Source organism: Candoia aspera, chromosome 2, assembly GCF_035149785.1.
Source record: "Candoia aspera isolate rCanAsp1 chromosome 2, rCanAsp1.hap2, whole genome shotgun sequence".
In the NCBI taxonomy this organism is placed as follows: domain Eukaryota; kingdom Metazoa; phylum Chordata; class Lepidosauria; order Squamata; family Boidae; genus Candoia; species Candoia aspera.
In genome coordinates this window covers 59,400,420-59,415,204 of record NC_086154.1, presented here as the reverse complement: position 1 = coordinate 59,415,204, position 14,785 = coordinate 59,400,420, and the positions used below count along the sequence as shown (strand labels likewise).

Sequence of the window (14,785 nt, the reverse complement as noted above, 5' to 3'; positions counted from 1 at the left end):
TAAATCAAATTTTTGCATGTAAATTTTGTGTTCTGTACAAATGTTTGGATAAGCAGTAGACACATAAAGACCAAAAGTTGACTATGCATTAAAACTTTATAATAATGTTATAAATCTATATTAATGCATGTATTTCATCAACAGCTACCTTTATTTGTTAATATTTCAATTCCTTGACCTGTTCCACTCCTTGATTTTGATTTTCTGCTGTTCACTTGCTTCCCTTATTGTTGTTCTTTAGTTTGGCTATACACATACGTTGTTATTCTGTAAATGTTAATTGATTTTATATCTGTGTTTGCATTAAATATATGATTTGTAATAAAAATTTTGTTATAGAAAATTCTGTGGATCATTATATGCACTAATGATAGCATGAGTTACAATACTAAGCTATCATTTGATAAATTTTTGTCTTTCTTAATTTTAAAAGTCCAGTTAGGTAGTGTGTGAGAGAGAGATAGTACAGAGATTTCAAAAGTTGCAACAAACATTTTATTATAAAGTGAGCAAATGTGTGTGTGCATATTTTATATTGCATTCACTAGAAAATATTAATCAGGAGATATTCAGATACAATAGATTATAATCGTCTATGCATGTATGATTTAAGAAAATTTAGATTTGTTTCAGTTTGTAATTCTGTCATCATAGAGATATACAGGTGTTTAAGGTGCTGGTTATCATGTTATATTTTCAGCTGTAAATTAGAAAAAACAATTTGGTTGAAGACTTCGGAATCATTTCCTGAGCCTTGCCATGAAAAGGTTATTATAGCTCTAAAAAGTGATGTGTTTATAAGAACTCTAAGTTAATAATACAGGGATCTGGAGAGTTTTCAACAAACTTGGCACTACATCATGCCATACAACTTGTAAATTTTATTTGATTTTTATTTCTTCTCTCTTAATTTGTAGGGCTGCTGTAACATAGATCATGAGCAGGTAATGCACAAGGAGTGCTATTGGAAATCATGTCGGACGAGTCAGTCTCAGGGAGTGATCCAGATGTGGACCCAGATTTGGAGCAGGAGGATATGGAAGAGGAAGAGGAGGAAGAAGATGATGAGGAAACAATGGAGGAGGACAATGATGGAGATGATGAAGAGGACTTACTTGATGAGAATGGTGAGTTAATGGATTCTGGAAGCAATGAACATTTTGCTGGAGTTGTGTGTTAATTCTGGTGAATGAATCCTTTAATTTTATACAAAATACAGATTTGTTCACTTTGGAATGCGTGATACAAATTTGGAACACTTAGTTGATAGTTTATATAAGGAGCAGCCAAGTCCTGGGCTGGTGACTTGTACTGCTGTGGCTAAGACAATATTTCAAATTTGTAATCAGGATAGGGCCATTTAGCCAGGGAAGCCTACATTTTGCAAAAATATCCAAAGGAATGCTATGCTTTTAATTCACACAACAACATCAATTATATATTTCCTGTGAAATGATTTGTATTTCAGAAAGAAGACTTGAATGAATAAAATAACATTAAACCCAGGGTTGTATGTAGCTTTTGCTAAAAAATATTCTATGCCAAGAAAATGTCCTAAAATGTAGATTATGCTTATATTCTCAGTATGCATATTTTTGTACGGTTCTGCTATTTTTGATGATTTTAACAATTTGTTCTGATTTATTCAATAAATAAGTCTGAAATTCTGTAAAGCACTGAACACCCACCCTTATCTTTTGGAAATACTATTCATTTTTTTCTGGCATCTTTGGGTAGACATATAAAACTCAGTAAAAATGCAAGATGAATTAGTTGAATTGAAAAAGAGGTTTCCAGTATTGGACTACCAGATGATTCCAAAATACCTCACAGTCAGAAAATGAAAGTGGTGGCCTTTTCTGTTCGTTGTACTTAGTATCATACTTGGAGTTAGAGTTCTCTTTGCTTCAATTAAAGCTATGTAATGAATGCAAGTTGATAGTTCTATCTTTGATAAATCTGTTTAGATGTTTTTAAAATCCAATATGATGTTCTGGGAGTGTTTCGGTGATATGACTGGCATAGCTTATGGTTAGCTGTAATTTGCCTGATCATGCCAACTCCCGCATCTGGCTTCTTTAAAGTGTGTTTTGTTGTCTGCCTATCATTTCTACTCTCTAACCAGAGGGGAAAGAATATTTAGCCCTAGGCAGATAAGCAATTGACTGGTGGTTGTTAGAGGGCACAAGGGTAGGTGAGATGTTACCAGCTGGTGTTCAAGACAAGCTATGATTGTCCACATTCTTTGTGCATCTGCATCTTTGACGCTCTTTCAGAATCATGACATAGTTACTGCCATTATTTAAAACTTCAGAAAGAGGGAAGGCGAATCTTCTACTTTTAGTGCAGAGGCATCTGAAAAACCCAAAATAATAAACTTCCGTCTCCCACTTCTAGCTTGCATCTGCTTTTTATGGTAAAGAGAAATAAGACAAGATTGACTTGCTGAAGGTGTTTGATTTAAAGATGTTTAAAGGCTAGGTGGGAAATCCATTTAAAGATGTTCATTTTAAAAATTTATTGTGGCTTTATTTGCTGTCAATATTTATATACTCTGCAATAAGAAAAGTTGTCTAGTACACATAAAAAGAATAAAAAACAAAAAACCATAATCTTTAATTTTTTTAAAAAAAATATTGTATTTGTTTAAAACATTTAAGGAACAGAATAAACAACTGCAGAAAAGGTAGAAAGAGACATTGTGGATGAATAATAAAATATCAGTATAGAAATAATGGTTTTACTATTATAACATTTAAAATTCATTATTTCACTAATTAATTAAATGTATAGATATAAAATTTGACATGAAAATAAAACAGAAAAATCTAGCTCATACTCTAGACCATACTCAAGTGTTTGCTCAGACTTTCCTTTTTTCCCCTTGGCCTTGCCCCATTAACTGTGAATGATGATTTTCAGTCCACATGGAAACAGGCAGTGGCAACTCAAATCTCATCCTTGGGCTTCTTGCCAGGTCTTCTGCTCAGCATGGGATGCGATCAGGCCGAAGCACTCATTAGACAGCGTGTAGCAGACCCAAAGTGCCAGTTGGATTTAGCCAGGTCCCCAGCTTTCATTGCCAGTGAATCCAGCAGGTATTCTGCCTCCCCTATGACATATTTAACTAAACACGAGATACCCAACTATTGGAGGGCCTTTACTCTGGCACGATGTCACGTCCGCCCCTCAGCTGTCCTTGAAGACATGCAGGAAGATTCCTTACCGGGAGAGACAAGGCCCCTGTGACTCCGAACACACAGAAACAACAAAGCGTGTGCTTCTCTAGTGCCTGTATTACAGACACATTCATACTAGCTTCATCTCACCATTACTGCATAAATACCCAAGGCACACAGGACAATTCTACACCTCCCTGCTGCTTTCAGATACCAACCCTGCTACAACAAAAAATGTTGCCAGGTTCTGTGCAGCAGCACTTAAAATTTGATGACCTGTGCCATAAACTAGTCTTAATGAGCATCTAGTTTGTCCTACTAGAGCGCTCTGTAATTTGATAGTTATAATAATAATCTTTATGCTCCCCAACACCCATCTAATGCTCCTACCCCTCCTTTTAGATTCCTTTTAGATCTATCTATCTATCTCCCTCCCTCCCTCCCTCCCTCCCTCCCTTCCTCCCTTCCTTCCTTCCTTCCTTCCTTCCTTCCTTCCTTCCTTCCTTCTTATTTTTTAGACTCTATCTTCTATGCTTTTTAATAGATTGTACCACCCTCCTTATGCTGGTCTATGACCACAAAAAGATTTGATTGATTGGTCTAACTCACCCACGCTGACCAGTGATAGTGTCTCATTCTAAGTTGATGCCTCATCTTAAGTTTCAGAATCTTTTTGGCTGGCATAGCTGCTGTAGCTGTTTACGTCCAGCTCAACTCTATTAGTCAGTACTGTATCCTTTCTAATCTAAAAAGGTAGCTTTTCTCCCTTCCCCACTTCTCTTCCAGATGCCACTCCAACTTTGAATTATATTTTAGGACTAATGATGTCTGTGGTTCAGATCTGAATTTAAAAAGGTGCTAAGAAGTGGACATGAGGGCACAAGTCACACCTGCCAGTGTCTCTTAAAGAAGCACCATTTTTTTCCTTGGTTCACATGCTAGCCATGCAATCCCAGAAAAATCTGTGTTTTACTTACGGAGGTGCTGACAATGCCCCCATGTTCCTCTGAAACAGCTTACGATAAAAAGCTAAGTAAAGTCATCCTTTGATTGAGTAGCATCACAAATTGTTAATACCTTGATGCAGGAGGGGACACCACTGGCAGCCTTGAAGGAAACTGTAATGTGCTCACTCCTTCAGAGGCCCTTTCTGGATCTGGAGGTATTGGACAACTATAGCCTGATCTCCAACCTTTTGTTTTTGGGAAAGGTTATTGAGACAGCAGTGGGGAATCAACTATGAGCACCCTAGAAGAAACAGATTATCTGGATCCTCTATGGTTGAGTTCAGGCCTGGAAATAGAATGGAGATGGCATTGGTTGCACTAGTAGATGACCATTGTCAGGACCTGGATGGAGGAAGTGTGTCCGTTCTGGTCCTCCTGCAATATCATCTTTCTGGACTACCCGTGGGGATTAGGGATTCAGAGCATTGTGTTACAATCTGCTGCTTTGGTGGACAGTTTCAGTCAGTAGAGGTGGGGCAGATTGGCTTGATGGCTCCTCTCCCTTGTGGGGTTTTGTAAATGTTGGTTCCATCCCCTTTCCTATTTAACATTTACATGAAGTTCCTAGGAGAGGTCATCCAAAATTTTGGGGTTCGGTATTAATATGTGTGATACCCAGCTTTACATTACTATCCCAGGCCAGACTGTGATGCCATTGGAGTTCTATCCTGGGGTCTGAGAGTGCCTGGATGGGAAAGAACAGAGTTAAACTGAATCCTAGTAAAATGGCTTCTTTGAACTTTGGTGTGAGAGAAAATTCCTGAGAATACAATGGACAGCCAAGAAAACAAACAAATAGATCATAAAGCAAATTAACCCAGAGTTTTCACTCAGGGCACAAATAACTGGGCTAAAATTATCAGACACATTAAGCAAAGACCTAGCTCTCTGGAGAAGGCTTTAGTGCTGGGAAAGGTGGAAGGAAGGAGAAGAAGAGGATGATTAGCAACAAGGGAGATGGACTCAATTACAGGGGCAATGGGTATACTTTCAGATCAGTCTCAATCCTGTCAGGTAAAACTTGTTCCTCTTCCATAACATCTTTTAAACACAGTCTGTCTATAGAGGCAGACACTATTAAAATTTAAAAATTCTGGGTCCATTGTTCAAAATATCCTTCATTATATCCAATATTAAAATATTTTGCTTTATTCTGTATTAGTAAGTCATGTTTAAGTGTCCTTCTCCTTTAATTGTAATCTTTAGTTCCTTCTGGTTCCCTCTAGTGTCCAACCTTCAAAGTCTCATCCTATCTTTTTTTTTTTTTAAAGAGAATTCAAAACAAAAGCATTTTCCCATGAGAATGATTCTTATAATTAATTCCAAAATCTTATTTCAAATCCATCTGGAGCCTTAGTCCATTTGTAACTTTCCAGATTCAAAGACTAATCACCATTTTGCTGTTTATTCCCCTGCCACAATTTTTTTTAAGTCCTTAAACTTGTATTTAAAACGTCTTTTGTTAAGGATTGAAGGAAACTCACCCGATGCTGTAAGACTTGCCAATCCAAAGGCTCCTAATAGCTGAAAAGCAGTTAAAACGCAATTTCCCAAAGTGATTAGTAAAGGAAGCATGCAAACCTGGTGTCCCTAAAGGCTCTGACCATGGATTGAGCAAGATGAGGCTATTCCCTCGTCTCCCAGACCACTAAACCATTGGAGACTGCTGTCTTGCAGTTTCCTTGTGAGGAGCAACTGTTGGGAGCACTTGTGGGCAATCTCAAGTCCTCTGCTTGTCCGGAGAGGAATGAAGAGCCGGTCTATTCACCAGCTTTTCATTCTGCTGCTGTCGCTGGCTCTGCTTTTAGTGGAGCCTTCTTCAGTTTGCTATTTCTTCTCCAGAAGTTGGTGCTATCACTTTGCAATGGCTGGGCCGGTCCTTTAGAATGGCCTCCCAGTCTGGTCGACTCATTCTGTCTGTCTTCTGGAAGCTGCTCAAAACAGAGCTCTTCTGGAGACCATATGGGCCTTGATTCTATCTTGGCATGTTTTAATTTATTTATGAACCTCTTGTTTGTATACTTGTGTTCATTGTATAATGTTTTTTGTTTATCTTTCTTGTAAGCTGCTGAAAATCCTTGGGGATTTGGGGGTCTATAAATGTACATCATCACCATCATCATCTGAGAAGCAAAGGAATAAATATATATGTGTGTGTGTATGTGTATACACACACACACACACACTTAGAAGTTGGTAACATTGTATCTCAGTTTTTATTACAAATAAATAATAATACAGGTATGGTACAGCGCAGTGTTTCTTGGGGTGACTTGATATGACAGTTGCTTTAATATGGTTCTTTTAGGATTTATTTATTTATATATTTACAATATTTGTATAATTTATAGTTGTAAATTGTTCTGACTCAGACTGTCTATAACAAACAAGTAAAACCAGGGCTTATTTTGAAAGGGGTTAATGGTTTTTTCTGCTGTAATGACAAAGCATTGGATGTGTCTTAAAGTTTGCTAGAATTATAAATGAAGCTTATATATGAAAATAAACCATCATCAAAGTATGTGCAGGAACAATAATTCAGGACTAAGTTTTTATTAAATTTGATTTGCTGGTTTGGTTGCTTTTTAATACAAAGGATAGTGTCAGCATCAAATATAGATAAACAGTCCTTGTTTAACTTCGATAAAGTTGTATATTATTTTATAACATAGCAAGAAATTGCATGTTTTCATCTGTCTGTCTGTCTGTCTGTCTGTCTGTCTTTCTTTCTTTCTTTCTTTCTTTCTTTCTTTCTTTCTTTCTTTCTTTCTTTAGCGAGGTTATTTAATGATATTGATGATGTTTCTCAATAATGGTAAATTTATTTAGTGTTAAAAAGAAAACCTGCAAAAGACTTTTGGTTTTGGCACAAACACAAACAGCTTTATGAAATTTTTGCTGCTAAGTTTCTCAGCTCTCAAAAATGGATAATTTTTTTCCTGTGGTCATTTGCTTTCATAAGAGAAAACAGTTGAGAGCTTGACTGTAAAAATAATATGTCATATGTTTGTTTAAAATACCTAACCAGCTTTCTCTTTCAAGATTTCAAGGCACTTGTAAACAAAAAACCATAAAATACTGCATTAGAGAAGATAACACTGAATTTAAGAGTATCTTGTTAAAAAGAAAGATTAGACAGTATCCTCAGGTTACAGTGGCAGTTGGGACTGGAATTTTCATCGCTAAGCAATGCATCGTGAAGTGTGATATCAGGTGATCGCATCGCTTAACAATGGCAATCCTGGCAATCCCTGTTGCCATCGTTAAGCGAGGACCACATGGGATATTAAGCGAGGACTTTACATGATCATGGCATGGAAAAAAGTGCTAAAACCACGTCCCAGGCAAGCAGGAAGGCAGGCGAGAGCTCTGGGGGGGTGCCATGGGCCAACACTACGGAGTGCGGGTAGGTGGGCAGGTGCTACGGAGTGCAGGCGGTTGCTACAGGTGGGCACTATGGAATGCAGGCAGGCAGTTGTTGCGGGAGGGTGTAACAGAGTGCAGGCAGGTGGGTGCCATCGGTGGGCACAGTGGAGTGCAGGTAGGTGGGTGGGTGCCATGGGTGGGTGCTACGGAGTATGGGTGGAAGGGCACTAGGGTATATGAGATCCCTGTGCCACCTGGGGGATCCTTGGGAGAAAAAGCGGTGAGAGCAGGAGGAACTTGTGAGGGCAACTTGTGACCTCCTGCCAGCTTCCCCATTGTCTTTGCATGTGGGAAGTCAGCAGGGAAAGTTGCAAATGATGATCATGTGGCAGTGGGACGCTGCAACCATCATAGTTGGGAGCCAGTTGCCAAGTGCCCAAATTGCAATCATGTGATCATGGGGATGCTGCGACAGCCGCAACTTTGAGGACTGGTCAAGTCCCCCTCATTCAGCGCCATCATAACTTGAATGGTTGCTGAATGAGTGGTCGTAACACGAGAACTAAGTATAACAAATATATAAACATACAAAAATCCTGAGCAATACCCAGCTTTCTTGCCAACTGCAACTAAAAGCAATTCTGGCGATTTACCCCTGGATCCCCCGCCAATAAATCTGCATATATACCAAAGGCCATACCTCCCCCCCAAAAAAAGGTAGAAGCTGGGGAAAAACAATACTAACTGAATTAGTAGTTATTGGTTAAAATTAATTTCATGTAACATAAGTCACCCCATTTCTAAAATTAATTTACCCCATCTGCATATACACACACAAAATATTATCTTTCATTCACATATCATTCTCTCCCTCAGACAAACATTGGCTGATTGGTACCTTTAAGTTGGTGTCAACTCTTAGCAACTACATTGATAGATCTTCTCCAGGACAATCTGCCCCCAAACTGGTCTTTCAAGTCTTCCAGGGGTGGATCCATCACTGCTGTAATTGAGTCCAACCATCTTGCTGGTGGTCATCCTCTTTTCTCTTTCCTTCCACCTTTCCCAGCATTAGAGCTAGTGTTAGTACTTTCTCCAGAGTACCATCATCTGTTTGCTTAATGTGTCTGAACTATGATAATTTGAGCGTGATCATTTGTGCCCTGAGTGAGAACTCTGGGTTGATCTGTTTGATGATCCAGTTGTTTGTTTTCCTGGCTATCTGTAGTATTCTCAGGAGTCTTTTCCAACACCAAACTTCAAAGGTATCAATACTCTTTCTATCCTGCTTCTTTAAAGTCCAACTTAGAATGTCATGGGGAATACCATTGTCTGTGCTATCCTGATCCTTGTAGGTATAGAACATCACAGCATCTGAATATCTTTTCCAAGGCTTTTATGGCTACTCTACCAAGTGCTTTTCTTTGGTGTATTTCATGACTGCTGGTTCCTTTACTGTTGATAGTCAATCATGAAAGGCAGAAGCTATCCACCATTTCAATATCTTCACTGAAAATTCTAAGGCTGGTTGCTGTACCTGTAGCCGTTAGTTTGGTCTTCTTTCTATTTAACCTAAGTCCCATTTTTTTCACAGTGCTCCTTGATTTTCATTACTAAAGCTCATTTGCATTTTCAGGTATCAGAGTAGTATCATCAGCATAGCCCAGTTTATTGATATTTCTTACTCCAGTTTTAAAACCATGCTCATCTTCCACTCCAGCTTCTCTCAAGATATATTCAGCATGCAGGCTGATTTAAATAAGGAAGAGTCTACTGCCACGTGTCACTGTTTTGCCAACTTGAAGCTAGTCTGTTTTACTGTATTCCATCTAGACTGTAGCTTCTTGACCTGTGTATAGGTTTCACATGAAGATAGTAGGATGTTCTAGGATTTCCATTTTTCTGAGCTTGACATGGTCGTTATAATCAGTGAAGCACATATTGACTTCTTTTGGTGACTCTTTGGCTTTCTCAGTTATCCAGCATGCATCAGAAATAATGTCTCTTGTTCCTCAGCATTTTCTAAAGCCAGATTGAACGTTTGGTATCTCCCATTCCACTTGGGTGTCTAATCTGGGTGGGATGGTCTTAAGCATTATTTTGCTAGCATGTGAAATTAAGGATATTGTACAATAGTTTGCATTCTCTGTTCAGTATGCCTCCCCAAACTTCAAAGCCTGTTGTTATTAGAGACAGAAATTGAAGAAATACAGGATTTTAGTCCTTTCACAGGTATTCAGACAGGCTGGTTGAAGCTCATTCCTTTTGCCTCCTTAGTTCCAATGGCGTCCCAATTCTCACTTTGCAGGAACATCCTGCCACCTGACTATCTCCTCCCATAGAAGCCTCTGAACTACATTGGGGTCCCTGTCATCAAGTCAGGCTCCCTGCTCACCCCTTCCATGGGCCCAAGTTGGGAGAAGGCTGCATGGGATGCTGCTGAGAGTTTTCTCATCTATTTATTTTTTCTTCTCCCAGGAGAAGAAACTTCCTAGGAGAAATCACCAGGCAAGTAAGCAAGTAAACAAGGCATTGGAGCTGGGCTGCCCAGTATGACAGCTGGAAGCTCTGGGCTGGAGAAGATCTGGCTGGCAGAAATCAGTTGAGCTGGGTGGTATATAAATATTGTAAAATAAATATGTAAACACACACACAAACATGCACCGGCACGCAGACTTTGACCAGGAAGGAACCAGCTTAGAAAAATCTGCTCTACGTAATACTGTCGCTGTTATTCATAGGCATGCTTCCAGTTACAGGGTGGAAATGTCAGTGTATGATGAACTATATATCACATAAAATAAGTTGAAACATTTATTGCATTTAACAGTCCAAGGAGATGTGCTTGGAACAGAAACAACAGGGACATAAACATAACTGTTCTGTAGGAATTGAACACTGGGATAGTATCAGTAAATTTAACTATAGGCTTATAGCACTTTGCAACTGGCTGTTCTTTACCAGCACAGTGATGACATTTTTAAAAAGCTGCTCTTCATTTTCTGAAGAGAACACTTTGTTTTAGACTAGCTTCTGTTTATCTACTGCTAGTTATAGTAGGGATGTTTGGAAAGGCAACAGGAGGCTTGAACCAAAACTTGTTTTAATATACATTTTATAATTTGAGTTGAGTCACTTTATGAGGTAGGCAGCCATATAAGTCCTGTAAAGAAGGCAGGGAGGGAGTTTGGTTGGTTGGTTTTGGGATGGGATGGGATGGGATAGGAAGTAGTCTTTGCAAATTCTGTAAAATTGTAAGATTTTGTATAGCTCTGTAAACCATCTTACCTTTATTGTTGCCTAATAGATCATCCTGGAGTGAGGTGTGGCTTGAATTCTGAAGTGAGGATTGGAACATCTTCTGTTCTCTCAGGGTTTAACAGATTGACAGTTCTTTGGGCCAGAGTTATTCTGAACATCTGTAGGGCTTTAATTCATCTGTAAAGCCTTACAGATTAAAGAGGAAGCTCTTGCAAATCAAGATAATGATATCCTATCTCCTCACTTTTCCCCTTGTGATTTCTGGCATACATTTCTATTTGTGAGAAAATGGTACAACCTCTGGCAGAATCAGAAAAGAATATTATGTCAGCGGGAGAAATGACTTGCTTTACTTTTAAAAGGAGGTAATGATGCCAAAGCTCTCTTTGCCTCAGATCTACTCTGTTTTATAGACTTACTGGTCTGTTATAAGTGTGTGACCATTTGTTTTTTACTCCATTTTAATAATCTGAATAACAAAAGCTTGGACCACTATAGTCTCATACTTCCCTCCATTTTTCATTTATTTAAATATATAGAACTGTCTTCTCCAGTGTAGTTCCCGTCAGATGTGTTGGATTACACCTTCCTTCTTCTGGCTTTGCTGGTGAAATGATGGGAGTGTTGGCCAGTCCACTGGGTGGTATCACTTGGGAAAATTGGCATTTCATAAAGACGGTAGATGTTTTAATAAATTGTAAGTAAGCTGAATAAACACATTGAGTTTCTAGGGATGTGAGAGAAATCTCTTTGTTTCCCCATTGTTTCAACTAAGTTTGTTATTCTTCCATGAGAAAAACTGAAGGACATCTAACTTTTTCCCTGTCCCCTCCTCAGCCACAATGTCCAGGTTAGGTAAGGGAACAGTTTGCCTCTGGGCCTTCCAGTCCCATGTCATCCTTAATTCCTCCCCTTAAAAGGCCTCCAAAAAGGACTGAAAGTATTTGGCCACCCCTTGATGTCACAATGTCACCAGATAGCCATCTGCTTCAAAAGTTTGGGAAGCATGGTTGACCACCCGAATTGAAGAATATTCAATAGCTGAGTTTGCAGAACACTCTAGACCAGGCTAAAATGGAATTGGGTAATTTGTGGATTAGCACATTGTAGAAATCCTAGCCATTATCTTAACAAATTGTGTGAATCAGCTGTCATATCAACATTTATTTGTCTGATTTATTTGTTTTTATTTTATTTATCTATTCAATTTATGTTGCCACCAATCTCAGACTAGTGACTCTGGGTGGCTAAAACAATAAAAACAGTCATGATAAAAAACAATAACAAAAATTAAAAATAAATACAGCCAAGCGATCTAAAAGCCATGGTGTTAACATAACCATGAAATGGGGCCCTTCCCACACTTGGGGCCCCAGGCCTGGGCACAAAGCCAGGTCTTCAAGGCTTCAAAAAAGCCAACAGGGTTGGGGCCATTCTAATATCAAGAGGGAGGATGTTCCAGAGGGCAGGTGCCACAGCAGAAAAGGCACACTTCCTGGTCCCTTTCCGCCAACATTCCTTGGCTGACGGGACCCAGAGCAAGCACATCCTGCTGGACCGGATTGGACGGGCAGAACTAACTGGGAGAAGGCGGTCCCTTAGGTAACCCGGTCCCAAGCCATGAAAGGCTTTAAAGGTGACAACCAGCACCTTCAATTGCACCCGGAAACACACCGGCAACCAATGCAGCTCCTGAAGCAGAGGTGTTACATGTGCCGAGTAGCCAACACTATTTACAACCTGGGCAACCACATTTTGTACCAGCTGAAGCTTCCAAATGCTCTTCAAGGGCAGCCCCACTTAGAGTGCATTGCAGTAGTCCAAATGGGAGGTCACAAGGGCATGCGTGATAGTGAGTAGTGCCTCCTGGTCCAGGAATGGGCGCAACTGGCGCACAACCCAAAGGTGTGTAAAGGCCCTCTTAGGCACGTCTGCCACCTGCTCTTCCAGCAGGAGCCGCAAGTCCAAGAGGACCAAGTTGTGCACCGGGTCTGTCTGGGGCAGTGCCACCCCATCCAGGACCAAAGATGGAAAAACTTTGGTACCAGGCGGTCCAAACACCCAAAGCCACTCAGTCTTGCTTGGGTTGAGCCAGAGCCCATTGCGCCCCATCCAGGCTCCCACAGCCTCCAGGAACTGAGATAGGACATCCACGGCATCACTCAGCCCGGGGTGGAGATATAAAGCTGGGTAAATATGGTTTATTTAGCATACTGATGATACCTCACACCAAACTGTCAGATCACCTCACTCAGTGGCCTCATGTAGACGTTAAACAAGAGGGGTGAGAGAACCGAGCCCTGCGGCACCCCACACAGTAGGGGCCATGGACTGGACCTCTCCCCTCCCACTAACACCAACTAGAACTGACCCTGGAGGACAGAGGAGAACCAGCGCAACACTGTGCTGTCCACCCCCAACTCCCGAAGCCGGTCCAGAAGGATACCATGATTGATGGTATTGAAGGCTGCTGAGAGGTCAAGAAGAGCAAGGATGGTCACCCTGCCCCATCCCACTCCTGCCAGAGGTCATCCAAGAGCACAATCAATGCTGTCTCAGTCCCATATCCCGATCTGTTTACATGTTCAGACATTGCACACTATTTGGATACAGCAATTGTGCTTTGTATACCTGGGTTTAGGGTGTGAACAAGCTAGTGAGACTTGAAATAGAAGGTTCACTAGGGTGGAAATGGCATGTTAGAATTCCATAGGAAAACATTTGCTTTCAGTTTAGTTACAATTGTAATCGAAATTATTCAACCCCCCATTGCAAATCAGGTTGATTGTCAAATGTACAGACTTTCAGCTGTTTGCAATGAACAAATCAAAAGCAATTGAAATAGCTCAACACAACAAATGCTTCAAGTGGTTTCCACCCCAAGTCCATCACCTAGAGACTGTACACCAGCTGAAAAGAGGGCGAGCAGGGTCTGGTGAGTGTCAAAGCCACTGTCCTGGATGCAACCCAGAGCATCCAGGAGTACATCAGTAAGATGGCACCCAAAGATGAGGTGCTGAGAGAATGGCTGAGGCAGCAGCAGACACGGAAGGAAGATCAAGCAGAGGAAGTGCCATGGCAAGACAAGACCCTGCATGGGATGTACCGTTGACCAATAGCTGAGGTGGCTGACATTGGGAAATCCTACCAGTGGCTGGAAAGGGCTGGATTAAAAGACAGCACTGAGGCACTGATCATAGCAGCACAAGAACAGGCACTAAGCACCAGATCCATAGAAGCAGGGGTCTAACACACTAGACAGGACCCGAGGTGCAGACTGTGCAGAGAGGCCTCAGAGACAGTCCAACATGTAGTGGCAGGGTGTAAGATGCAGTCAGGAACAGCATAAACTGAACAGCACAACCAAGTAGCGGTGATAAAAATTTGAAAGAGTGAGTGAGTGAGTGAGTACAGGAACATCTGCACAGTGTATGGGCTAGACCCTCACAAGTCCAGATAGGAGTTTCCACAGAAGGTTGTGGAGAATAACAGGGCTAAGATCCTGTGGGACTTCCAGTTCCAGATGGACAGGCAGGTACTACTACCACAATGTCTGGCCAATCAACCAGACATTGTGGTAATAGACAAGGACCAGAAGACAGCGGTGGTGATAGATGTAGTGGTGCCAAGTGACAGCAACATCAAGAAGGAGCATGAGAAGCTTAAATAAACCAAAAGACCCAGTAGCCCAAGAAAAAACAGGAGTCAAGTATAACATACAGTGTAAGGACTGTAAGCCACTATGTAGGACAGACAGGCAGAAGACTAGCAGAGCACATCCATGAACACCAACTAGCAGTCAGAAGACACAATGAAAGCTCCTTAATCTCACAACACATGGAAAGACTCAACCACAGTTTCAACTTGGAAACCGTGAGAAGCCTAGACCAAGCCAAAAATGCTAGGGAATTCCTGGAAGTTTGTTATTCAGACAAATCAACCATCAATAGTCACATAGAAATAAACTATATT

At 40.6% G+C, this 14,785-nt stretch overlaps 1 protein-coding gene across 2 annotated transcripts in view; it reads left to right on the top strand.

Annotated features, from left to right (window-relative positions):
- Positions 1-921: 921 nt before the first annotated feature.
- RAD54L2 (RAD54 like 2) overlaps positions 922-14,785 on the top strand; it is a 54,115-nt gene continuing 40,251 nt past the window's right edge. For both annotated transcript variants that reach the window (XM_063291940.1, XM_063291939.1), the window contains exon 1: positions 922-1,127. In XM_063291940.1, the coding sequence (XP_063148010.1) occupies positions 974-1,127 (154 nt within the window). In that variant the 5' untranslated portion in view covers positions 922-973. The remainder of the gene's footprint in view (positions 1,128-14,785) is intronic.